The 26971-nt window shown below is 46.3% G+C and overlaps 1 protein-coding gene across 5 annotated transcripts in view; it reads left to right on the forward strand.

Annotated features, from left to right (window-relative positions):
• Positions 1–26971, forward strand: part of SEPTIN11 (septin 11) — a 117210-nt gene that overhangs the window by 58516 nt on the left and 31723 nt on the right. For 4 of the 5 annotated variants that reach the window (XM_081925138.1, XM_081925139.1, XM_081925140.1 and 1 more), the window contains 5 exons: positions 1329–1524; positions 12122–12308; positions 16241–16402; positions 23778–23937; positions 25280–25448. In XM_081925138.1, coding sequence (XP_081781264.1) covers positions 1329–1524; positions 12122–12308; positions 16241–16402; positions 23778–23937; positions 25280–25448 — 874 coding nt within the window. The remainder of the gene's footprint in view (positions 1–1328; positions 1525–12121; positions 12309–16240; positions 16403–23777; positions 23938–25279; positions 25449–26971) is intronic. The other variant, XM_081925142.1, reaches the window with a different exon arrangement.

The following is a 26971-nucleotide window of genomic DNA, read 5'->3' on the forward strand; positions in this document are numbered from 1 at the left end:
TTCTCTCTCTCTCTCTCTCTCTCTCTCTCTCTCTCTCTCTCTCTCTCTCTCTCTGTGTGTGTGTGTGAGAGAGAGAGAGAGAGAGAGAGAGAGAGAGAGAGAATGTATGTGTGTGTGTGTGTCTCAGTGCTGGTCCAGGACTAGCTTCTAGCAGTTGTAGACTTCTGATCTGATGTAACTTTTGGCTGCAATTTTAATTGAGAACTGATGAAATAGGTCTTGCAGATTTCTGAAGGAATGCAAACCTGTGTATAGCTCACAAATAGCAACCTCTCTTTAAAAAAGAAACAATTGTGTCTGTCCAGGCAAGAATAAACCTCTTCCCAGTTATTGTTAGCCAGGCAAAAGTCCCACAAGTTAACATTAAAAAAAAATACAGCATATCTGGTGCAGGTCCAGAAAGAGTCTCCTGCCATATTTAAAAATGAGTGAATGTCTTATGATTTGAGTTGCAAGGTGGTTAAGGGTAGTTTCGAAAATAAAAATAAAATCAGCTGATGAGAGGCAAGCAAATACATACATGCCTGTAATAAATTACTTTAAATAGCTAAGTAAATATTTTAAACCTTTATAAAATCGACAGACACATAATACAACTTATACTGATAATTTATTATCTCATCTGTGAGAAGGCGTGAAATAATACCATATGAAACGTTTTGTTATCCCACACTCTCCAGTGTATTACTCCCTCACTTTCCTTACCGCAGAAAGCCCATTTTGTTGCACAGGAGTGCCAAATGCACTTTAACTGTGTGACTTGAATATGCTGGTTTATAAACTAAAGCAGCCCGAGTCCCAAGGGATTCTGACTCTCACTTGTTTTAACAGTAGCAGCAACAAAATGCCAGGTCTAGTATTTGAAACAAGTTCCTGAGCTCAGAATCCTGTAACTTTGCGTGTACATGCTGCATTCAGTGTTAGCCCTACTCAGAGTAGACCCAGTGAAGTTCAAAAACATGAATAGCTTCATGTCCATTAATTTCACTGGGTCTGCTCCAATTAGGACTCAAACCTACGACTTTTGCTCTTTACTCCCGTTGGTCAACGTAAGAGTCCTGGTAAAAAAATGAAGTAGCTTCTGCAAACCTGAAGTTTGCCCAGCTTTGACCTCATTGTGAAGTTAGGATTTGATCTATAAATTACTTAATCTAGCGGACCATGGAGTCTCATTCCTAAGCAATGCTTGCTTCCTGTAACTTTGGAATTCTAATGTCTCATTTAAGCAGAATATCCTTGATTTGGACGCCAGGAAGGAAGTCATTGGGAGGCTAAAGGTAGTGGCTGTGGGCTTCTCAGACTCCTAACCTGAATGTGGTCCTTTTCAGGGGAAACGGGCATTGGCAAATCGACGCTCATGGATACCCTGTTCAACACAAAGTTTGAAAGTGACCCAGCCACTCACAACGAGCCTGGCGTGCGGTTGAAAGCAAGGAGTTACGAACTTCAGGAGAGCAACGTCCGCCTGAAGCTGACGATCGTTGACACGGTGGGATTTGGAGACCAGATCAACAAAGATGACAGGTTAGCATCAAGGCTGCTCCAGACTATTCTTTGAAGGGCCAAGCGCTTTGCAGAGTAGAGGGAAATCACACGTGTAAGCTTTCCTCATGCTGGAAGGTTTTGGTGGAAAGTTTACATGTTCAATTTGCCTCTTGATCTGCAGGGTGAAATGTGGTATGCTTTTCAAACATGCAGTTTCTCCCCAAGTGCCTTTTGAGGTGAGAAAGATACTATGACACAGACAACTTTTGACTTATCCATTTGGGGCAGCGGCATTTGTTAAGTGGAACAATGGATGTGATGTGTTTTACCTTTGCACATTAGACTTTGAAGCTGGACTGGCAGGTGAAGGCTTTGTCGTCCAAGCAGGCTTTTGGCTATTGATTGCTTTTTACTTAAAAGGGTTGGTGCTGTGTTTTCATTGTAACTGTTGGTATGTTTTAAAACACATCTTATATATGTATATAATTTCGATTCTATCCATTCTGGGTTTTTTGACTGTTGGTTTTTCTAGGTTTCCAGCTGTTCTTATCTGTAAGCCAACTTGAGTCCTGTCAGGGAAAATGGTGTGCTATCAGTAAATATATAGTAATATCAGTGCCCCATTCACACTATACATTTGAAAGACAGGCATGACTTTCCCCAGAGAATTATGGGATGTGTAATTGATTAAGACCACTCCGGCGGGAAGGTAAACAGCGTTTCCGTGTGCTGCTCTGGTTCGCCAGAAGCAACTTAGTCATGCTGGCCACATGACCTGGAAGCTGCACGCCGGCTCCCTCAGCCAGTAAAGCGAGAGTCGGCCACGACTGGACCTAATGGTCAGGGGTCCCTTTACCTTTACTAGTTTATGAAGGGTGCCGAGACTTATTAGCAGACCCCTCTTCGCCCACTACAACTCCCAGAGCAGTTTAACCAGTGCTATTTTTCTAGAAAAAGAGGGGTTGGAACTCACCACGAATTCCTCCCTTGATCTCCTATAACGCCAATGGTGTCTACCTGAGAGGTGCTGGAACTAAGTTCTGGCTTTGGGGGGGGGGAGCCCTGAGTTTAGAAATCAATCCTCCTTCCCAGGGAACTCCGGGAATTGTAGTTCTCTGAGGGAGAATAAGGGTCCCCTAACAACTTTCTTGCATTTTTAGCAAACTACAATTCCCAGGATTCTTTGGGAGGAAGCCATGTCTGCTTAAAGTGGTATGATACTGCTTTAAATGTGCAGATGGGGCCTTGGGTTTCAAACCTTGCTGGGAATCTCAGCCCTCCTTGCTGAACTCTCCTCTCCCTTCATCAAGCCTGGATGTGTGTATTGTGTGTGTGTGTGTGTGTGTGTGTGTGTGTGTGTGTGTGTACACACGCACTGAAACAGCTCTTATTTTTTGAAGTGGCACATATGTGCACAAACCAAGGGGGAAAGGACTTTTAAAATGAAAAGCCGGCTCCCCCCTTCCAGGAGCAGGTGTTCCTTATGGAAATGTGTTGCCATTTTGTCTCCTGAAACGCTTTGCATCTGATTTAATTCAGCAAGAGCCAGAAGCATTGTCTCCCTTCATCTGTCAAGACCTCCTTTGTTCAAGGGTGTACAGCAGGGCTCACGCTATGACCCACGACGTGAATGGGAGAGCCGTTACCTCGTCTGCGCCTTGTCACAATCGGGCGCTTGTCCCAAACGATCGCAAGCTAAGCATCGCGGCTGCAATTAGTCTCCTGGCCTGGCCTGGCTCGTTTTAGTGATTTACAAGGGGGTTCTTCTCTCTAAGCCCAGAGCAGGAAGAGCTCTAAGACGTCAACGCTGATTGCTTACGATGCACACTGTTGATGGAGACCACTTGTGGAGCATATGCGTTGTCTCCAGTTTCTGAAGAAGGCAGGTCTGGGAGGAAAAGATCAGGATCACAAGATGCATCTCGTTTCAAGACTTTCCTTTGTCTTTTCCAGTTTTATGCATGCTGGTGGGTCTTCTGTGGCCATGCAGCTTGATTACCCAGGGCTGCGTTCGGTACCCGTGTTTGTCACAAGGCCAGCCATCGATGGGTTTCTCTTTCAGGCAGCACAAGACATTCTCGTCAGCGTTGTCAGTGCTAGCAATATTTTAGAGCTTTCCAAACTGGTGACACGCTTTTTAGACATGCATCATTTTGTGACACAGTCATTCAGTTTTACTAGCAAATTGGACCTTTAAAGCCCTAAACAGCCTCAGGCCAGTATACCCGCCGCCCCCCATCGTTCAGCCCGGACACTGAGGTTCAGCTCTGAGGGCCTTCTGGCAGTTCCCTCCCTGCGAGAAGTGAAGTTACAGGGAACCAAGCAGAGGGCCCCTCCCTTCAGATGTCAAGGAAATAAACAACTATCTGAGGCTGCATGTTTGGTATGGATCAGCGACTGGCTAAAATTGGAAAAGGAAGAAGCATTGGACTTAGAAGGCCACGATAATAGATTTGAATGGCATGGAAAAGGAAAAGTGTTTGATTTTTTTATTGCTTATTATTATTATTATTATTATTATTATTCTGTTGGGAGCTGCCCAGAGTGCCTGGGGAAACCCAGCCCGATGGGTGGGGTATAAATAAATAAATTATTTATTTATTATTATTTTAAACTAACTCCTTTCCAGCCCCTGGGAGGAACGCGGGAAGCATTTGATTGACACACCTACACACTGCAGCCAACACGCTTAATGGGTCGTGACACACAGTTTGGAAAGCTCTGTTTTAGAGGATTTGTATCCCAGTTGGAGAGCCCTTGAAATGTAAGCTGCTGAGGGGAACCTATGCATAACAAGCTTTCTTAACTTGCATAGATCATAATGCAGCGCTACTGGCCTCCTAATATGTGACCAATACATGATCAAGTATATGGAACCTGTGAAGAGAGGCAAAATAATCAGACTAAACACTGACTTTTGTTTTGCCTTTTATTCATTTTTACAATTCTGGGGATTTCTCTCCTGGTGTTTGTTATTTATGATGCGTAGCCTTGCCTTCTACGAAATCAATATATTTTAAAAACATAACCAAGTAAACGAGCAAGGGGATTTTCAGTTGCATAGTAGTCACAAGTGAAATGGGTGAGCCACTCCCATAGCCTCGCCAAAACATTTCTTGAAACAATTCGTTTCAGTGTTTGCATGTTACCTGAAACCCGGAATATGTTGTTTGAATGGCTATGTCTCTTATTATCTCCTTTTAAAAACCAGTTTAGCTGGCAGTTTGGCTATTTCCACACAGGAAACCCAAGAATGCTTAAGTTCGTTTTAAACTAGTTTTGGGAACGCATGTTGTAGCTGAACTTTAAAAGCCTTCAGTTTGCTGACTGCGCTTTATCTGGCAGCAAAGCTATTTTAATGACTTCATCTAAACTTTCCTAAATAGGAAATAAGCTTTAGCGAGGAATTCTTGGAATGTGCGGCTTGTGGGGAAGAATTTCAAGGATGCCTGCTTTTTTAACCCATTCTGAAAGTGAGGCATCTTGGCTTCCATAAAGGCGGGTGAGATACCACAGCTGCCGTAGCACATGGAAGGAGAGAAGGGTGTAGCACAGTCCCTGGCACCATTGCCATGGTTGCATATTGAGGCCTCTATTCACCCAATAATAATAATAATTTATTATTTATACCCCGCCCATCTGGCTGGGTTACCCCAGCCACTCTGGGCGGCTTCCAACAAAACACTAATATACAATAACCTATTAAACATTAAAAGCTTCCCTAAACAGGGCTGCCTCCAGATGTCTTCTAAAAGTTTGGTAATTATTTTTCTCTTTGACATCTGGTGGGAGGGCATTCCACAGGGCGGGTGCCACTACCGAGAAGGCCCTCTGCCTGGTTCCCTGTAACTTGGCTTCTTGCAGCGAGGGGACCGCCAGAAGGCTCTCAGCGCTGGACCTCAGTGTCCAGGCAGAACGAAGGAGGTGGAGATGCTCCTTCAGGTCTGCTGGACCGAGGCCATTTAGGACTTTAAAGGTCAGCACCAACACTTTGAATTGTGCTTGGAAACATACTGGGAGCCAGTGTAGGTCTTTCAAGACCGGTGTCAAATGGTCTCGGCGGCCACTCCCAGTCACCAGTCTAGCTGCCACATTCTGGATTAGTTGTAGTTTCCAGGTCCCCACGTAGGTAGCCCCACGTGGAGCGCATTGCAGTAGTCCAAGCGGGAGGTAACAAGAGCATGCACCACTCTGGTGAGACAGTCCACGGGCAGATAGGATCTCAGCAGATGGAGCTGATACCAGCTGTCCTGGACACAGAATTGACCTTATCCTCACAACCGTCCTGTGAGGTTGGTTAGGCTGAAAACGCAACGGCTAGCCCAGAGGTCACACACCTCACCCCATTCGTAATCTATGAGGAACCTCCGGCCCAAATGTGACCCTCCAGGACTCTGTATCTGGCCTTCAAGACTCGTCTCAGTCCAAAACCCTCCCCAGGCCTGCACTGTACCCTCCCTGGGTTTTTCTGCCTGGTTTAACTGCGTCGTTCAACTCCCAGAGATGGTCCTTTCTTCCCGGGATGCAGGACAGAGTGTGTGCGCATAAAACAGGGGTCGGCAAAGTTTTTGCGGCTTGAGCCAATTCACAGTCCCGCAGACGCCGTGGTGGGCCGGAACGCACGCACATGCACAAATGCTCCTTCCGGCACGGAGGAGGTATACGCAGCTTCCCATTGGCTGTAGGAGCTTCCTGCAGCCAATGGGAAGCCGCTCAGCATTGCGGAAGGCAGTCCCCCGCTCTGCTCCATGCCAGTTTAGTGTGGTGCACGGGAGCCAACCAAGTGGGCGGCAAGGGTCCATGGGCAAGTTAAACGACCCTTGTGGGACGCTTGTGGCCCATGGGCCTTCGATTGCCGACCCCTGGCATAAAACTAGACAACTGTATAAAGGGGTGTGGGTGGGTGTAAACAGGGCTGCCTTCAGATGTCTTCTAAAAGTCTGGTAGTTGTTCTTCTCTTTGACATATTGTGGAAGGGTGTTCCACAGGGCGGTCGCCACTACCGAGAAGGCCCTCTGCCTGGTTCCTTGTAACTTGGCTTCTCTCAGTGAGGGAACCGCCAGAAGGCCCTCGGCGCTGGACCTCAGTGTCCTGGCAGAACGATGGGGGTGGAGACACTCCTTCAGATAGAGAGATATTCATTGCTCCACCCATTTATGCCTCTGGCCCCACCACGGGCAAAGTCACCCAGAAGGGAATGTTCCGAAAAAGCTCCCCCCACCCCACCCCTTACTGCAATGACTGCACCATGCTGGCTCCCTCTGGAAAGGATATCTGGTTGCAGAGCTGGGGCAGAAACCCAGGAGTTTTGCAGCAGGCAAACCTAGACTATGTTCAAGTCTGAGGTGCTAGCGGTAAGAGCACAGACAAGGAGAGCAATTGTGCTCGTGGCTACAGGAACTTTGAAGCACCGCCTTTATGCCATAGAAACAAAGCAATGCAGTTATCTCTAGAACATGTGGACAAAGGGAGCGAGGGACAAAGAACTGGAGAGTGGGGAACAAACCACAGAGTTTTTGAGACGTCATGGCTTCAGCATGCCAGTTGCTGCGATTCACAGGTGGGCAGAAGGCTGTTGTGCTCATGTTCAGCTTGCAAGCTTCCCACAGGCCGGCAGTGTCAAAAACTGAGATATGAAGGCTAGGAGCTAAAGGGCACCTTAAACCCAGGTTATGGGCACAGCAACACAATATCTGTTGTTGTTGTTGTTGTTTAGTCGTTTAGTCGTGTCCGACTCTTTGTGATCCTATGGACCAGAGCACGCCAGGCACTTCTGTCTTCCACTGCCTCCCGCAGTTTGGTCAGGCTCATGTTTGTAGCTTCGAAGACACTGTCCAACCATCTCGTCCTCTGTTGTCCCCTTCTCCTTGTGCCCTCCATCTTTCCCAACATCAAGGTCTTTTCCAGGGAGTCTTCTCTTCTCATGAGGTGGCCAAAGTTTTGGAGCCTCAGCTTCAGGATCTGTCCTTCCAGTGAGCACTCAGGGCTGATTTCCTTAAGAATGGATCGGTTTGTTCTTCTTGTAGTCCATGGGACTCTCAAGAGTCTCCTCCATCACCATAATTCAAAAGCATCAATTCTTCGGCGATCTGCCTTCTTTATGGTCCAGCTCTCACTTCCATAAACAGAATATCTCGGCGTGCTTTTTCTGTAACGAAAATGCAAAGCTGAAAACGAATGGACTGCAGCTAAAATATCAGGTTCATTTTTCATATAGTCTAGTCCTTCCCCTGCCCAGCCCGCTAATATTCTTAAGAGGGTCTCTTCTCCAGCCTTCAGAGAGTAGCTGGAAGTGGGGAGGCAGAAAAAGGTCCCACAGTCATACCTCGGATTACAGACGCTTCAGGTTGCGTTTTTTCGGGTTGCAGACTGCCGAAACCTGGAAGTACCGGAACGCGTTACTTCTGGGTTTCGGCGGTCGCACATGCACAGAAACACTAAATTACACTTTGCGCATGCGCAGATGCGCCGAATCGCAACCTGCGCAGGTGCAGATGCGCAGGTGTGGGTTATGGATGCTGCGGGTTGCGAACTTGCATCCCGCACAGATCACGTTCGCAACCCGAGCGTCCACTGTACTTTCCTCCCACTCAGTTTTAATCTGAAATATTAGGCGCAGTAATCTGAAATATTAGGCCCAGAGCTCAGAAACTGCTCAGAAATTCCCTGTTGCAAAATGCGCCTTAGAACAATGGGAGTTTTGAACACTGCTGGTCAGCCACTGTGAGATCTAGATGGGATATTGGCCAGATCGAGCAGGCTCACCTTATATTTTTACCTGTTATTTGCAGGCCACCTGTCTTCTGTAGGAGAGTGGCTTCCTTTGGCTGCTGCAATTTTTGCAGCAAGCCTTTGTCCGAAGCAGGAATCCTGATGTTGCGTAGAAATATTTTCTTTCGTGTGTCCTGAACTACAGCTGTCTGTGCCCATGCCTCAGTTCTGTGGGAGTGCAGAAGGGGCGCAGAATGTTATATTCAGTGTTAGAAACTCAGGCATATAAGCTAGGCTCCAAATGACACCTTGAATCCAGGTTGCGATCACTGTAACAGAATGTCTGTTCACCTGGGGGTTGGACTAAATAATCCTCTGGGTCCCTTCTAACGCTACAGTTTTATGATTCTGTGATCTCAGCTACAATGCTTGACTGTAGCTTGCTCTTACAACAGTTCGCTTGTCCCAGTGCAGAAAGGAGAAACACACACAACGGAAATGGGAATGGTATTAGTGATGGACTAAGGCCGAGGCTTTTAAACTGCAGTCACCAGCCTAGTGCCCAGAAATCTCCATGTAGTCCCAACTGGCCCTATGCCAGTAGCAAAACGTTCCTGGCGCCTGGCTAATTTCAAACACTGGTTATATTGTGCACACAATTCAGTTTTTCTTGAGAATCTATTTTCATGTACTGAATTGAGCGAGTTCCTAGTCCCTAACATCTGTAGATAGAGGCTTGAAAGTGCATGGATTGGCAATGCATGCCTTAGGAGCCAGAAGTGTGGCTGAGGAACATCTCCAGTGATGGTGGTTGGGACCTGAATGCCATACCTCCACGAAGCTCCTTAACCCCTCTGCATGATCAGCAAAACCAGCGTAGATTATATTTAAAAATGCAGGTACATTATGAGTTGGGTTCATTTGCATTATCAGCACTTCTGGATTGCCTGGCCGCAGAATCTTTAGTTATTAAAAGCGCAGAGGGCCCTCAACCTTCTCTGCCACATTGTGGGTGTTGCTTTTTCTCAGCCTGCCTCTTTTTATAGCCCTTTTGCTTCGCTCCCCTTTGCTTGCCTCCGGCTTCCCCCAGCCACCAGCTGCTCCTTCGCTCTTCCCCCTTCTTTCCCCAGTTTCCCACTCCCCCTTCCATGCTTCTCCTTAGCTCAGTATTCACATTCCACAGCGATGCAAAAGGCCACAGACACAGGCGTTGCAGTCCTCTGCATCATGCCCTCATGCTATGAGGCCCTGTCAGAAATTTGGCTGTGGGTCTTCTGCACAACTGCCCAGCATGAAGTATGGAATCTGGAGCAGAGTTTGGCCCCCTGAGAATCTCCGTTTATGTGGCCGGAAAGGTCAAATTCCTACAAGTGCATATCAAAGCCATCTTGGGGCTAACATCTGAAGGGAACCCCGTCCATTAACTTCACTTCCCCCTACTTTTTACATGTTCACAGCCCTCTGCCCTGTTAACACATTATGGGCTGTCAGCATACATGGGTGTCTTTGGTGCAGGAGAGCACTCCCTTATGTGCTACTATTATTAATTCTTACTTACTAAATTAGTGTTCTGCCCTTCAACACGAAGGTTCCCACGGTGTTCCCTAGCAGTATATTAAAAGGCACACCACAAAACCAACAATATTACATGTAATACAAGAACTGTCAACCAACAATACAATACATAAATCAAAACAAAACATCAGAATACCAAGAAACCGGGATTCAAACAATCCAGCAAGTTTATCTCCTCAAGCAATTAACAAGCCCAGACCTCTGACCCTGGAGCTGAATAATATCTTACTTTGGCTTATGTGGGGCCAATGGCTTGAGGTTGGTCGTTCATACAATCTTGTCAACCACAGCGTTATCCTACTTGACCCCAAAAGTTTTTTGCACTCAATGCCTTAGGCACAAAACTGCAGCTCAGAGTCTTCTCCCCAGAATGCATTTGGTTGTCTAACTGCCTCTCATTACACTCTAGCCAAAAATAAAAATAAAATTTGGCAATCCCAGCAGCACAAGTTTTCCGTTTTTAATCACTAAATCTCTCTTTTTAAGATTGAGATTTGCTGTAGGCTGTCGTTCTCCTTGTATAAAACCTCCTCTCCCCTTTGAAACCGAGGAACAGGACCTTGGGAACAGCTGTGGGGGGAATTAGCAGGTTTTTAATTTAGCTCCCAGCGTACAAACGGGATGTCCTGATAGCCGGACACTCGATCACAGCAGCTCCCAGCTCATTACAAACTGTTTTGACAAAGAAGGTTCATCTTCAGTTGAACCGCCAGCTGTGGGCAGTATCTCTGTAAAAGCACAGAATTCAGGTCCCAGCCAGCACGTAATCAGGTTCCCTTGCCCAAAGCTGATCTGCTATAAAAGGCTATTCAAAGGTCGGGGGGGTACACAATGTTGCCACATAATTTAGACCCCCTTGGGTCGATGAATAAGGGTTCATGCAGACTTCTTTTTGTGCCAAATTTCTAGGGACAGATCCATATTTCAAAGCTCTGTGTCTGAACCCTTTTCCCCTGCAAAACACCACAGAATCGTATTTTTAATCGTATTATCTTGTATTTTTATGCTGCGAACCTCCCTGAGATCTTTGGATGAAGGATGGTCGTCTTCTTCTTCTACTACTACTACTACTACTACTACTAGATCAATGGAGGACTGCACCTTTGGGGGATGAAGTCAAACTGTCGGCAGGTTGCAGCAGGCTGTAGAGACTGATATGGGAAAATCATGGGGAATGGGACTCTTGGGAACAAGGGACCCCGAGGGTCATTTAGTCCAACCCCTTGCAATGCAGGGAGAGACATGTTTTGTTGCACCTGGGGCAGGTTAAGGTGTCTGGTTGTGCTGCTGTCAATGCACCATGGCGTTTCTTCCCTTTCTGCTCCTCCCAGCGGTCATTCCTCCTCTGGTCACTGCTATTGGTGCACGACGTGATTGTCTTGTCTCCGGACAGTCAATAAATAATAAAACAAACCAACAAATAAAATAATAATCGGACCCAACGACAGTCTGCAGAAAACCCGAATTGCCATTTGTTCCGATTCAGCCGGGTTTTCCTGGGGAAAGCAGTGGGGCAAAAGGGAAGCACTTTGAAGCGTGGACCTAGAAAGCAAAGGGCAAAAATGGTAAGGCTTGTATTCACAGTGTACCTTTGAAGTACATCATTTCCTTCAAAGAATCCTGGGCACTGTAGTTTATCCATCAGAGAGTTATGATTCCCAGGAATCTTTAGCAAACCACAGTGCCCAGAATTCTTTGAAGGGGAAAATGTGCTTCAAATGTGCTTTATAAAGTTATATATAGCATGAGTACAGTCCAAGTGCACAGGCTGGGTCACATTTTTCAAACATGGCAATACCTACCTGCCCTGTGTAGTGTGCCAGCCTGCAGCCTACTATGTGAAACTTTATTGGCCGAGGGAGCTGGTGTACAGCTTCTGGGTCATGTGGCCAGCATGACTAAGCCGCTTCAGGTGAACCAGAGCAGCACACAGAAACGCCGTTTACCTTCCCGCCGGAGCGGTACCTATTTATCTACTTGCACTTTGACGTGCTTTCAAACTCCTAGGTTGGCAAAAGCTGGGACCGAGCAATGGGAGCTCACCCCATCGCAGGGATTCGAACTGCTGACCTTCTGATCAGCAAGTCCTAGGCTCTGTGGTTTAACCCACAGCGCCACCCGCGTCCCTCATCTTGACCTGTACTTGCCATGATTTACACAAGATGGTGGACAGGGGGTGGTTGAAGGACTTGGAAAGAAACCTAATCCTCTTCCTCTCCCGTTGATACCTTGGCTTTTGGTTTTAGTGTGAGAGGAAGACTGGTCTTATAACTGTACTGGAAGTCACCATGACGAAAACCCTATAATGGCAGTTGCATCCGGGTTTGTAATCTGATTCTTCTGTTTTCAGCTACAAGCCCATTGTGGAATACATAGATGCCCAGTTTGAAGCCTACCTGCAGGAGGAACTGAAGATCAAGCGTTCCCTCTTTAACTACCACGACACCAGGATTCACGCTTGCTTATACTTCATCGCACCTACCGGCCACTCGCTGAAATCTCTTGATCTGGTCACCATGAAGAAGCTCGACAGTAAGGTACTCCACTTCTCACCTTGATGAGACCTTGCCTTGCTAGTCGTACAGTTATAACAGTGAAGCAGATTTCTGTTGCGGAGAATTGTGGAGTGAAATAAAAATGCCATGCTAATTCACTTAATGGTAAGAAGCTTTGAGAGCGAGAGGTGGCGTTTTGATGGAGGGGCAGGATTCTGAAACTGTGGCTGATGCCACAGTTGTTTGGCCCCCAATGTGTTGTTTGGCCCCCAATGTGCTTCCTCCCCACGCCCAGAATTGTGCTTATTCACAGTGGCTTAGCATGGGGGGTGCAGGGGGGCCAGCCGCACTGGCCGCAATATCTGGGGGGTAGGGTTAAGGGGCGCAAATCCACAGGTTAGGGGGCGCAAATTACTTGCCTTGCCCTGGTGCTGACAACCCACGCTACGCCACTGCTTATTCAAATTCAGGCAGATTTACTTAAAACCTACAGTTAATCAACTGAAATGCTCCTTTAAAAAGTAATTTAAAAAATGATTCTGGATTCCGCCCCCTGCCAGAATAGACATTTGCTGAAAATAAGGCCTTTAATTTTGGCACAAGTTTGTTGGGTTTTTGGTTTGTTTGTTTTCTTCTTCCAAATAAGGATTAGCGGCACCCACAGGAAGTGAGTTTATATAATATAAGAGGATTGTCAAGCACTGTCTGTAGTTAAAAAGCTCTTGATTTCTGGGTCAATATTAACATCATCTCTACCAGGGTTGTTGTTTTTGTAAAAAAAACACAAATCCTCTGGTTTTATGGAAGGAAATTGCACCGAAGCAGCCCTTAACCTTGCTGCTTACCTGTGGTTCCTTCTTTTCCCTTACAAATGATCGACCTCGTAAAGCTAGAGAGAAACCCAGTTTGTGGCCCTGGAAGCGTATTGTGAATCACTTGCATAGCACTAAAGAAAGTCCTCAAGATGCTTTACCTTTTGCTCAACCTTGTGTATTTATATAGAAGAAAGTCTCATGGGACCTAGTAGGACTTTCTGCCAAGTAAGTAGGTGTTGCTGCCGCAGCCCTGATCTGCTCTGTTTCCCAGCAACCTTGTGACTATTGTTCCCACTTTATGCATAGGAAACTAATCTGAAAAACAAGTGATATTTCCTAAGACTGTTTAGTGGTCTTGCTTGAACTGCCATGGTAAACTGTGGTTTGTTGTGATGCAAACGAGCCTGTGCAAGCCTTGGACTGTCCCCTCCCTTCTTCCAGCACCTTGCTCTTCCATTTTTAGCTGTTCTCATTTTAGCATCATGCCTGAATGCAGAAGAAACTGTGGTTTGCCTTAACTGTGGCTTACTGAAGTGTGCCAACTTCAAACTTTGCTTTACCGAAGTAGGATTGTTTCAACAAACCTTTGTTATGATAATGACAATGGTAACGATCATTACGATGTAATGATAAAGCTAATGAAAAAATGAGTGAAATGCAAGCTTCTGATCTCCTTGCAGTTGTGTCTGTGGACGGGGACCGCATGAACTTGAGGTGTGCACGGGTTTCACTTAATTCACTTAAATTCTCTCAGAGCCAGACCACTGAGCCTCTGGCAGATTTCAAACAGGTTTCCATATGCAGCTGAACTTTCTTCTTTCCAGCTCACATTCAGAATATTCATGTGTGTGCACAGATAGCAGCACCCAAGGAGCCCAAAGGCTCTTAGAATTCAAATTCATGGTCGCACTATCTCCTTTTGTTTGAAATACGTTACTACAGTCTGGGTGACACACAGCATTTCCTGTTCACCACCTCTGTAGAAAGCAGAGAGGAAACAGAAACTTGTGTGTGACTTCTATTTATGGCCAACTCCTTTGCTCTGAAATGCAAATTGGTGGATCTTATCTGTTTCACTGCGGTGTAGCTAATTAAGAAAAAGAAAAAGAAGGAAATGAGAAGATAGGCTGCACAAAGGTTTGCAATTCACATTCAAGGGTATTTGATAAGGTCTTCATTCACCACAACGTCATAACCTGAATTCCATCACCTGGAAAGCTTGGCTTGGCTTTGCATTGAACAAAATAGACGGTACACGTGAAATGGAAGAAGCGTAGTTAGATCTGCCAGCCTGGCATTTTTTATGGGTGATAGCTGTGTGAAGAGAATAGCTTGGGGCAGGTTTAAATGCTAAAGCCACCATCGAGGGCAGTGGCAATTGGCCTTGTGGGATGATAGTTCCTTTGCAAGCAGAGCTCCCTGATGGTGCCGATCAGCTGATTGGTGCTGACAGAAAGTCCCCCTGGAATTGATTGTGTTGTAAATAAAAATTTGCCCTTTTTTCCCCTTATGGGGTATACAAGAGCCCGTATAGAGTCCTTACGTAGGTTCCCTATTGGTAGGAGAAAATAACAGAGGCCAACCAGAGAATATTGAGAAGCAAAGCAGCTAATAAGCCTGATCTCTATTGATCTGTTGCAACAGGGTCCTCACTCACCACACGCAGGAGGGAGGAGGAACCCAGAACCAAGGTGTGCCTGCACTTATATAGACATTTTAAATTCCCTGCCCTCCATACATCACAGAAGGGGTGTAACCTAAGACCACCCCCCAGATACATCATACCTACACCACAGAAAAGGCGGTCGACAGCAGAAATCTGAGTGTGTTGTTTATCTCTTCTGACAGGTTATCTGTTTAATGGTCGCTTGATTGGACTGCCTGGGGAGCCTGGCCAGTCTTTTGTAATGTTAAATACTTAGTTCCTGGGCCCAGGTCACAGGCTCACACCCTATTCATATCTTAAATGTGGCCTTAAGACAGAATTTGTGAAGGAGAAGACAATGGGGAGGCCTTTCCATTTTCCTTTGACCTTGCAGAGAAAACATTTGGTCAGTTTGGGAATCCAAAATGGTTTCAGGTGGGTCTTCCTGTGCTTATCTATGTAGGTGCTTGGTTGGTACGCTTATGAACATTTAACATATATCTAAGACCTCAGAATTCCTATCACACTGGTACTGAGGAGTTCCCCATATAGGGGACTCCCTTGTGCAGCTGGGGGGGCTTGCTGTCAGTGAGCCCTGCTCCGTTCATTTCCAGGGATGGAATCTAAACAGCACCTGCAAACAGCCCTTCCAAAGGGCTTGCTGCCTGGCGTCAGGGGACCGACAGGTATCTGCCAAACCTGGTCTGCAGGGTGTGGGGAATTAAGAAATTGGCCTGCCAGTTCCACACCCCTGCCATAATTGGCAGGAAGCAGCTGCAGCTCTTCTTTGTCAAATAATCAGAGCTCAGGGTTCAAGTGCAAGGGGCCTATCTGTCCCAGGAGCTTCTCTGTTCTAACTCAGCAGAGCTGGACTTGCTTTCATATTCAGTCAGTTATAGTGGGAGATATTCCAGCACATGTTGTTGTTGTTTAGTTGTGTCTGACTCTTCGTGACCCCATGGACCAGAGCACGCCAGGCACTCCTGTCTTCCACTGCCTCCTGCACTTTGGTCAAACTCATGCTGGTAGCTTCGAGAACACTATCCAACCATCTCGTCCTCTGTCGTCCCCTTCTCCTTGTGCCCTCCATCTTTCCCAACATCAGGGTCTTTCCCAGGGAGTCTTCTCTTCTCATGAGGTGGCCAAAGTATTGGAGCCTCAGCTTCACGATCTGTCCTTCCAGTGAGCACTCAGGGCTGATTTCCTTAAGAATGGAGAGGTTTGATCTTCTTACAGTCCATGGGACTCTCAAGAGTCTCCTCCAGCACCATAATTCAAAAGCATCAATTCTTCGGCGATCAGCCTTCTTTATGGTCCAGCACATAATAAGGGTTAATATTGTCCAGGCAAAAGAGAAAGGAAAAGGAAAACTGTGTATGAGTTTGGTTTCGTACAAAAGGGTTGGGCATCCTTTTGATTTGCTGCCATTCTTCTCCTCCTGCTTTCCATTGGAGAGTCCCAGCATCACCAGCCACCAGCGCAATATGACTGATTGCTCTCTGTTTGCATTGCAGGTGAACATCATCCCCATAATCGCCAAAGCTGACACCATTGCGAAAAACGAGCTGCATAAATTCAAGAGCAAAATCATGAGCGAGCTGGTCAGCAACGGAGTCCAGATCTACCAGTTCCCCACGGATGAAGAGACAGTGGCCGAGATTAATGCCACAATGAGTGTAAGCCTTGTTTTCCTTGTGTCCTCCATCCCTGCTCTTGAAAGACATGGGAATATAGGAAGTTGCCTTATACAGAGGCTTATCTAACTCAGTACACTGACTGGCAACATTTCTCCAGGGTCTCACGTCAAGGTCTCTCTCTCAGACTGACCTGGAGATGCTGGGGATTGAACCTAGAACCTTCTGCATTCAAAGCAGATGCTCTAACCTCTGGGCTATGTCCAGGCCGTGTTGTGTCACTCTTTGGCTTTCTAAGCCAACTAGACCTTGGATGCAGCCTAGAGCTTATCCACACTTAACCTTTCCTCCACTCTTTCCAGGAATGGTCCACAATTTAAAACTCTGCGTCTGAGCCCCATCCCACCACCCACCCACCCTTTTTTTTTTCTCCAGAGCTTTCTCCTCAAAAACTGCTCCTTAAAGCTCAATAGGTGCAAACATCACCCAGTTGGCATTGGTTCCAATTCAGCTTTAAAGAGTGGTTTCCTCTGCGAAAGCTCAGAGCCAATAAAACCACCCAAAACCGCTTAGGCATGAGGCATTAAAGCGCTGGTCTCTACCTGGAAAGAGCGGAGCAAAAGGATAATAATAATAATAATAATAATAATAATAATAATAATAATAATAATACAGTTCTCGAATGTAATCCATTCTGGAAGACTGTTCGAGTTGGAAAACGTTCGAAAACTGAGGCACAAAGGGCTGTCTGCAAATTCAACTGAGAAAATTGAACAACACGCAGCAGAAGCTGTTCAATTTCCAAGGCATGTTTGAAAATGAAAGCATTTACTTCCGGGTTTTCAGCATTCGTTAGTCAGCGGAGACGTTCAAGAACAGAAGTAGAACAGTATTACAGTATTATTATTATTAGTAGTAGTAGTAATAATAATAATAATAATAATAATAATAATTTATTATTTATACCCGCCCATGTGGCTGGGTTTCCCCAGCCACTCTGGGCGGCTTCCAACAAAGTGTTAAAATACAGTGGTCTGTTAAACATTAAAAGCTTCCCTAGACAGGGCTGCCTTCAGATGTCTTCTAAAAGTCTGGTAGTTGTTCTTCTCTTTGACATCTGGTGGGAGGGCATTCCACAGGGCGGGTGCCACCACTGAGAAGGCCCTCTGCCTGGTTCCCTGTAACTTGGCTTCTCTCAGCGAGGGAACCGCCAGAAGGCCCTTGGTGCTGGACCTATCTAGCAAAACAGGAAGTGTTGGTTTGACTGCATTTTAAATATCCCACACCAGATGTTTCTGGGATGCCCACAAGCAGGACCAGCAACTGGTACGCAGAGGCACTCTGCCTCTGACAATGGAGGTGGAGTTGTGTCTAGTAGCTACGGAGAGCCTTCTCCTTCATGAGTTAGACTCCTCATTTTGTCACTGCAATGCAAGTAAATGGGGAAGACTTCTTTTCCTGGCTGTTCAGCTCTACTGATGAGCTCTACAGAAGAGCTCAAATGTGTGAGGAGAAGTAGGTGGGGCTGGAGGCTGCCCCATGGCGGTGCTGCTTGGCCATAGCCGCAGTGTGGGTGCTTGTGACAAGGCGACAGGGAGCAGGGAGGAGAGACAGTTATTCCAGCCACAGAAATGTCCAAGCGGCAGCTGTCCTGCACAGCATGTAAGCGAGAGCCTTTCTCCACCCATCTGCCCAGCTCTTGGCTCTTCTCCCGCCCCAGACTGGGCATGGCCCCTGGCCTTCCCCCAAAATGCAGGCCAGCCCTTCAGAATTGCACACAGCGTAATGAAAACACCACCTGGACGAGTCCCGAGAGACCGAAAACAGACCCAGCTTCCTCTTGGCTTTGGCTCTCGTTTCTAAACACACAATATCCTGGACGGGGAAGAATCCCAAGTGCATCTTTTATGGCTAAGTGGGCTGGGCTAGGCGCGTCTTTTTTCGGCACAAGCTCAGCTGCTGTTTACTGGTGGATTCCAAGAGCTCCAGTGTGGTTTTGAGGTTTTTTGGTTTGGAGCTTAGGAAATGCAGGAGGAAATGAAGTGCGCCGTTCTGGCCAGGCCAGGGGGCCGTGTGTCTTGTCTGTCTTAATGCATTACATGGTTAAGAAGCTCAGTGAAGAGGTGACCATATGCAAAAGTGCTCAGTAAGTAGTGGTGCATAGGCCAAATGCTTTGCGCTTTCTACCGTTCTGACTCCAGAGACAGAAGTGGGTAGGGTGGGTGGATGAGCAGTAAAACAGTACTTTTCCGAGCACAATTCAAAGTGTTGGTGCTGACCTTTAAAGCCCTAAATGGCCTCGGTCCAGTATATCTGAAGGAGCGTCTCCACCCCCATCGTTCTGCCCGGACACTGAGATCCAGCGCCGAGGGCCTTCTGGCGGTTCCCTCGCTGCAAGAAGCCAAGTTACAGGGAACCAGGCAGAGGGCCTTCTTGGTGGTGGCACCCACCCTGTGGAATGCCCTCCCACCAGATGTCAAAGAGAACAACAACTACCAGACTTTTAGAAGACATCTGAAGGCAGCCCTGTTTAGGGAAGCTTTTAATGTTTGATATATTACGGTATTTTAATATTTTGTTGGAAGCTGCCCAAAGTGGCTGGGGAAGCCCAGCCTGATGGGCGGGCTATAAATAAACTATTATTATTATTATTATTATTATTATTATTATTATTATTATGTGGCTCATTGGAGAGGCTGTGTTCTTCCATCCCACATTCTCTTCTCCAAAGGGGTCCTCCAGCAAAACAAACTGCTGAGCAAAGGACACGAAAACTTCAGCTTTACGTACCTGAAAGAATGCTTTCAGTTCAGAGATCACCCCCAAACCATGTTTTCTCCAGCCACAGTTTAGAAGCCAGATGATGGTTGGACCCTTCCAACCACATGAGGGGACACAATCCTGTTTTCTGTGGCCCACCTTCCTCTCAAGGCAGAGATACAATTCAGCTGTGGCTTGCCAGTCAATACATCGATTCATTCATGAAGTGCTTCCTGTGAAATATCTCAGAAGAGAGTTAACAATAAACACATCGGTAAAACAATTTCGTCTGTACAAAAAACCCCAGTTAAGGCGATGTCACTTATGAACATTTTGAAAACCAATATGAATGCTTTGGGCCCAACCACACAATGCTATTGCATGGAGGTCTTGTTTATAGGCTTCCCATAGGCATCTGGTTGGCTGCTGCAATAATAATAATAATAAATAAATAAATAAATAAATAAATAAATAAATAAATAAATTGTACCCTGCCCATCTGGCTGGGTCTCCCCAGCCACTCTGGGCGGCTTCCAACAAAGATTAAAAATACATTAAAATGTCACACATTAAAAACTTCCCTGAACAGGGCTGCCTTCAGATGTCTTCTAAATGTCAGGTAATTGTTTATTTACTTGACATCTGGTGGGAGGGCGTTCCACAGGGCGGGCGCTACTATCGAGAAGGCCCTCTGCCTGGTTCCCTTAGCTTTGCTTCCCGCAGTGAGGGAACCGCCAGAGGGCCCTCTGCCACAGGGGCTGGATAAAACTGGCCGTGGGGTCGGATTAGGCCCCCAAAACAGACTTTGGACATGCCTGCACTGAGTGATCTTGTTGCATCCTGAACCAGGCTTCGAATATTTGTTATAAAACTGTGCCATTAGTGGTGATTATTAATTCCACGCCAAACTTTTAATGGTGCATAGGGAGAAGGTACATTTCCCTGAAATATTCTCCCAGATATTTTTGTATCACAACACGCTTTTAAAATTCTTTTTATCGTAGCTTCTTCTTCTACTGTAATTATACCTTTCGAGAACCATTCTTTAATCGCTGCTATGTTCGCTGCTTTATAATATCCTCATTTGTTGCTGCATTGCCTCCCATAACAATTGCTGACCCTTTTGAAACAAGCATCTACGCATTCTCCTTCCACAGGCTGCCTTGGCTGGCTGGCTGGCTAGTTTAGGCGTCTTGGACTAGAGCCAGGCTTCCTTTTTAAAGTCCCCTTTTCCTTCCTCCTTTAGTGAAAGCTAATAAAATGGGGTGGGGAGAATCTCGACTTCCTTCCATTCACCCTGCTCCCCACTCCCTAGGAAGTGTCAGCACCGGCTTGTGCTATGGACCATCAGTATGTAAACTGCACAAGCGCATCTAAACAGAACGAGGAGGAAGCAGACAGTGAGTGCCTGAGTCACAATGCTCTCCCCTGACTACTCCTTTCCCAGGTCAATTTACGATTCCGTCAGCCCATTTATTGCTGTCATATCTGTTTGTCTTGCAACCCTCTCCCCCAAGAAAGAAAACACATCATCCAGCTACTGTGTGTTTTGGGAGGTGCTGTGCATTCTCAGGCCCCATCCATTTTTTTAAAAAACAAAGTAAATAAAAAAAATTATTTGCAAATACGATGAAAAGAAAGAAAGGGTGGCTAAGTATTGGAAAGGGAATCAGTTACCCACTAGGGGAGAATGGTTATGTAAGCTTTCAGAATGTTTAGAATTAGCCAAATTGGCAGATATAATAAGACAGAAACCAAAAAGTGAAGTGAAAAAGGAATGGGAGTGTCTAAATGAATACCTTAAAAGTCAAGGTTCGAGGACAGAAATCTGGCTGAGTCTGGAATAACCTTGTGAAGTGAAAGGATAAGAAAGGGGGATTTATATCTAGATGCTAGTATAGAGATGATAGAGGGACGCAGGTGGCGCTGTGGGTTAAAGCCTCAGTGCCTAGGACTTGCCGATCGAAAGGTCGGCGGTTCGAATCCCTGCGGCGGGGTGCGCTCCCGCTGCTCGGTCCCAGCGCCTGCCAACCTAGCAGTTCGAAAGCACCTCCGGGTGCAAGTAGATAAATAGGGACCGCTTACCAGCGGGAAGGTAAACGGCGTTTCCGTGTGCGGCTCTGGCTCGCCAGAGCAGCGATGTCACGCTGGCCACGTGACCCGGAAGTGTCTCCGGACAGCGCTGGCCCCCAGCCTCTTAAGTGACATGGGCGCACAACCCCAGAGTCTGTCAAGACTGGCCTGTACGGGCAGGGGTACCTTTACCTTTACCTTTTATAGAGATGATAAAGGAAACAGGAAAACAGGAAGACAAAATGAGAGGTAAAGGAGGTGTTGTGGGATTGGTGGAAGTCAATGTTTGTTTTTCTTTTTAGTGTTTATATTAACTTGTAAGATATGGATTTGGGTTTTTTTGTATGTTGGGTTTTGTGTATTGTTCTTTTTCGATATTTTTCATGTTGTTGTGTGGAAAATACTAATAAAATTTTTAAAATTTAAGAAAGGAAGGAAGGAAGGAAGGAAGGAAGGAAGGAAGGAAGGAAGGAAGGAAGGAAGGGGAAGGAAGGAAGGAAGGGGGGAAATAATGCCAGCTGATACTGACAATAAAAACATTCCATCAATCCTAATTTGAAGGTATAAGCATTCAGGCCCCTTTCAGATGTTGTTTCTGCTTCTTTGGGGGGCGGGGGGAAGGCAGGTATCAGATACGATTGACCCCTCTGCCTTACTCACACTGCTTGCATGTGACTCTCATCCAAAGTCAGACCCGCCTGCTCTTTGGCAATATTTATCATACATGCATCAGGTTTAAGGAGTGATTTATGGGTCGAACTGCATGTGCTGATGTGAAGTTCAGGCAAGGTTCGTAACTCAGTGGTGGGGCATCTGTTCTGCATGTAGAAGGTCCAGGTTCAATCCCCTGGCCTCTCCAGGTGGGGCTGGGAAGGACTCTCGTTCTGAAACCTTGGAGAGCTGCTGCCAGTCAGTGTGGGCAGCCCTGAGTTTGATGGACCCAAGGGGTGCGCTCTTCTTTAGGAAGACTAGGTATGTGGCTAGAATTCTGCAGGACCACAGAAGAAAGTGGTCTCAAGATTCAACGTCCTGGGAATCCCTGCTTCTGTTTTTTAAAAAGCAAGCAGTGATGTACATGAAAGTGTTGCCCATACAGCCAACTAAACCTCAAAAGTGAGAGGAGACGCTGAAAAAGGTTCCCAGTGATTAGGGACATGCTTTCAGTACTACAAAAAAGGTAAAGGTAAAGGGACCCTTGACCATTAGGTCCAACTATACCTAGTTGCTTAATGCTCTCCACGTCAAGCATGTGGGATACTGATGAGTACTGAATCATACATTTCTGAGCACAATTCAAAGTGTTGGTGCTCACCTTTAAAGCCCTAAACGGCCTCGGCCCAGTATACCTGAAGGAGCGTCTCCACCCCCATCGTTCTGCCCAGACGCTGAGGTCCAGCTCCGAGGGCCTTCTGGCGGTTCCCTCACTGTGAGAAGCAAAGCTACAGGGAACCAGGCAGAGGGCCTTCTCAGTAGTGGCTTCCTGTGAAATGCCCTCTCATCAGATTTCAAGGAAATATACAACTATCTGACTTTTAGAAGACATCTGAAGGCAACCCTATTTAGGGAAGTTTTAAATGTTTGGTGCTTATCGTGTTTTTAATATTCTGTTGGGAGCCACCCAGGGTGGCTGGGGAAACCCAGCCAGATGGGCGGGATGCAAATATTATTATTATTATTGTTGTTGTTGTTGTTGTTGTTGTTGTTGTTGTTGTTGTTGTCGTCATTATTATTAACTGTATCTAAATACTGCCCAATGAAAATGCTAAGGTTCTGTTTAATTCCTAGGGAAGGAAGCTGTTTCTTTGGGTGTGCATGTGTTAAGACTGTTTATTAAGATCTTCTATAATCAAATGAAAGCCAGCAAAGAAACACTAAAAACTTGGGAGCATATACAGTGGGCGCTCGGGTTGCGAACGTGATCCATGTGGGATGCATGTTTGCAACCCGCAGCGTTCACAACCCATGTCTGCACATGCGCGGGTTGCAATTCAGCGCCTCTGCGCATGCGCGACCGCCAGAACCCAGAAGTAACCCGTTCCGGTACTTCCAGGTTTTGGCGGTCCACAACCCCCCAAAAAGCACAACCTAAAGCGGCTGTAACCCGAGGTAGGACTGTACCCCTATACATTTGGTCTCAACAAACCTAAGAGCAAAACAAGCAGACAACAGAAAACCTCCCACCAATATGCAATTCTAAGCTAAGATGTCCCTGTTTCCCGGGGACAGTCCTCAGATTTACAAATCAGTCCCCATACAAGATCCATTGAAGTTGAAAAATGTCCCCAGATTCATTGGGAAAAAAAGCTGGTAACCTTATTCTAAACACACAAACAAATAAAAGGGAACCAGAGAATCGGGCCACCAAAGAAGAAACCAGCTCACTCGGCCTATAATACCACTCAGATATTAGGAGACTGTTTTGATCTGCCGCTTGCTGTCCAACCCCGTTCTTCGAAAAGTTAGGCTGTGTTCCAGAAACACTTGGACAACTACTAAATCGGTGAAAGCCAGCGCAGTTGTCTATTGAAGTGTTTTCTTCCGACTGCTTTTACTTCCCTTTTTTTTGTTTTTTTTTTCATTTAAGGAAAATATGTCTGGCAAAGCAACTGAGGGCTCCCATGGTCTTCCTCTGCCTCTTGCCTTGCAGGTCCACCTCCCATTTGCCGTGGTTGGCAGCACCGAAGAAGTGAAAATTGGGAATAAGATGGCCAAGGCCAGGCAATACCCATGGGGAGTCGTGCAAGGTATGTCGGCTGCAGAGGTGGGGTCGGGTGGCGGATCTGCTTGCTCAGCTTTGGTTTAGTGAAATGCAGGGTGGCATCATAAAACCTAATTTCTTTGAGCAACAGAAAAAGAGAGAGTGAGAAAGAAAATGTGAAGAGCATATTAAGATGGTAGCTGGGACCCCAAAATCTGTGTCAGATGCAGAAACCTTCTCTTTCCCCAGAAGCATCTTTTACCAGCTGCACCTAATATGTTCCTGGACTGGGAGAGTTTTAACCACAGTATTTTAGACACCGGTAACTTCAGGATTTAGATTACTGCAGTGCACTTTCTGTGGGGCTGCCCTTGTTCTTGGCCTGGAGATTGCAGTTTCTGGACCTGCTGGAGTTCTTGTACTGGGTATCTGGCTAGAGTTTCTGACTTTGAAGGCCCGAGTTCAAATCCATACTCATGCATTTGCCTGGGTTAAGTTGTGCACTGTGCTTTTTACAGGTGCACTGTACAGTGGTACCTATGGTTGCGAACTTAATTCGTTCCGGAGGTCCGTTCTTAACCTGAAACCGTTCTTAACCTGCTGCCACGCAATTTCTGTTCTCATCCTGAAGCAAAGTTCTTAACCCGAGGTACTACTTCCGGGTTAGCGGAGTCTGTAACCCAAGTGTTTGTAACCAAGTGTTTGTAACCCGAGGTACCACTGTACTACACATTATCAGATGCTAAAATGTTTGCAACCTTAATGCAATGAGATAGGAATCCAGAGGGCGCCCATTGCTGAAGCATGGAGGCCGAATCTCCTTTCTCTATAAGCTGTAAGAGAACTGGCAAAAGGGATCATTCACTGGGGGCTCAGAGTGAGACTTTAGAAACTGCCTTCTGGTTGGGACACATGGGAGACTGCAGTACTATAAAAGTGAAGACCAGAAATGACAGCTGGGAACAACTGCTGTTTGGAAAGCTATGGCTTGTTTAATCTATACACTCCGTTTCTTGTCTCTCTTGCAAAGAAATATAAGCTGGGGCCTTTCAGAGCAGCTGTAGCATAATGATTTAAGGGCCTGATTCATGAAAACTCAACTCATCCATGAACTAACTGGAGCAAGCCATTAGCTCTCCAACTCAGCTTCCCATCTGTAAAGAATGCTGGCCTACTTTACAAGGTTGTTGTAGCTATTGCTGAAGTATTGCACTTGAAGTGCCTTAACCTCATAGGAAAATCCTTTGGAATGATGGAACTAGTCTAATGACTAGGGGAACTGGTCTAATGACTAGGGGAAATCAGGGCTTTGGTGTGTAGAAAAGGAATTGGGGCGAGGGGAGGGTGAAGATGGGAGAACCTTGATAAGGAGCCCTTTTGTTTTGTAGTTGAAAATGAAAACCACTGTGACTTTGTGAAGCTGCGTGAAATGCTCATAAGAGTGAACATGGAGGACTTGAGGGAACAGACTCACAGCCGACACTACGAGCTCTATCGCCGCTGCAAGCTGGAAGAGATGGGGTTCAAAGACACAGACCCCGACAGCAAACCATTCAGGTAAGGCAGCTGCAACACCCAAAGCAGAGTATATTTCTGGAGCGGTTGCCCAAGGCAATCTGCTGTAAGAATTTCAGACGTGATGGGCATAGTGGCACAGCTCGTTTTGAACATTGCCATGTTCCCAAGCTTCCCTTTAGGCAAGCCAGTTACCACCTGCAATTTTGGGATAATGTATTGACCTACCTTCCAGGGCTGTTGCGAGGATTACAACAAACACACAAAGCACTTTGAATGCTTAAAATCTCGATGATGATGATGAGTTCATACCTGCTTTCCAGGCAAGAATGGCTCCCATAGCAGCTCTTAATTAAATCCACACCAAGGTTCAATATAATTATGGATTTGTAGGTGTGTGTTTGTGTGTGTGTGTGTGTGTGTGTGAGAGAGAGAGAGAGAGAGAGAGAGAGAGAGAGTGTTTGGAGACTGTCTTTCCCTGGCAGTTAGTCGTAACAGTTCAGGTTCCAGGTTATTCCTTTCATAGGAAAGGGGACAGTGGCGGCTAATGGTCATTGTGGCAGAAGGCAAGGAGACCAGCGTAAATGGCAAGCAATTCTCCCACCCCACCCAAACTGGTCGTAGGTAAGGAGGCTAACTGTGGACAGGCTGAAGTTGGGGAGGTAATGCCCCATTTGCCCCTAATAGAAGGGGCTGGACTCATTGGCTGGTTGAATAGTAACTATGTCGACCCACAGAACCAGCCCTTCCACTGATCTGCTATGCAGACCAAAGACATTATCCTATGGCTGGCTTTATAGCTATTAAATAATGATTAACAACTTCCTGATAACAGTTCCCAGCCTCTTGTCGCTTCTGAGATGAGGCCACACCATAATCCTCCCATATGCTTTCAAATTTTATCTCCTTGGCCGTAAAGGGGAAGACAGTTGAGATGTGCAAGATGGTGGACTCTGTACCAAAGGTCAAATTCTACGCCAGCTTGGCAATCCCCATAGATGCAAGGAATGCATAAAGCCCTGGATATATTTTATTAGTGATATGTGTGCATGTCAGCATGGCGAAGAAGTCTACAGAACTTACCAGGTGGCTAGTTTGCCTGTAAACACATTCCTTGGTAATCCATCCATGGCCTAAAAGAGATAATTGATAAAAACTTCCCTTTCCTTTCTGGGTAACCCTTACTCTTTGCTGGGCGACAGGATGAGTGCCTATTTGAGCCACTATCTCTTTTGTCAATGTATAAAATAGTTCAGATTTATAAAGCAGCCCTGCTTTATCTCTGAGCAACAACAAGTGTTCTGTTCAGTTACGCAAGCATAGGAGCAAAGCGTTGGGTCTCATCTACCCACCCAGTTCACTGTTTCCCCCCGAACATGATGGTTTCTTGGTCTAATCTGCCAAAGGCAGGCTTGGCTCCCTCTGCCAGAGTTGTGCGCTAGCGACTGGCAGATGATGTCGGGTTTTCGTTCCCCACCTACCTTCTCCTGTTTTCCTCCCCGTCCATGTGGCTAAGCAGGTTCTCCTCACAGCCTGCCAAGCTTTTGCCTGGTCTGGATCCAGAT

The sequence above is a fragment of the Podarcis melisellensis genome (genome assembly GCF_964234715.1).
Source record: "Podarcis melisellensis genome assembly, chromosome: 9".
Classification (NCBI taxonomy): Eukaryota; Metazoa; Chordata; class Lepidosauria; order Squamata; family Lacertidae; genus Podarcis; species Podarcis melisellensis.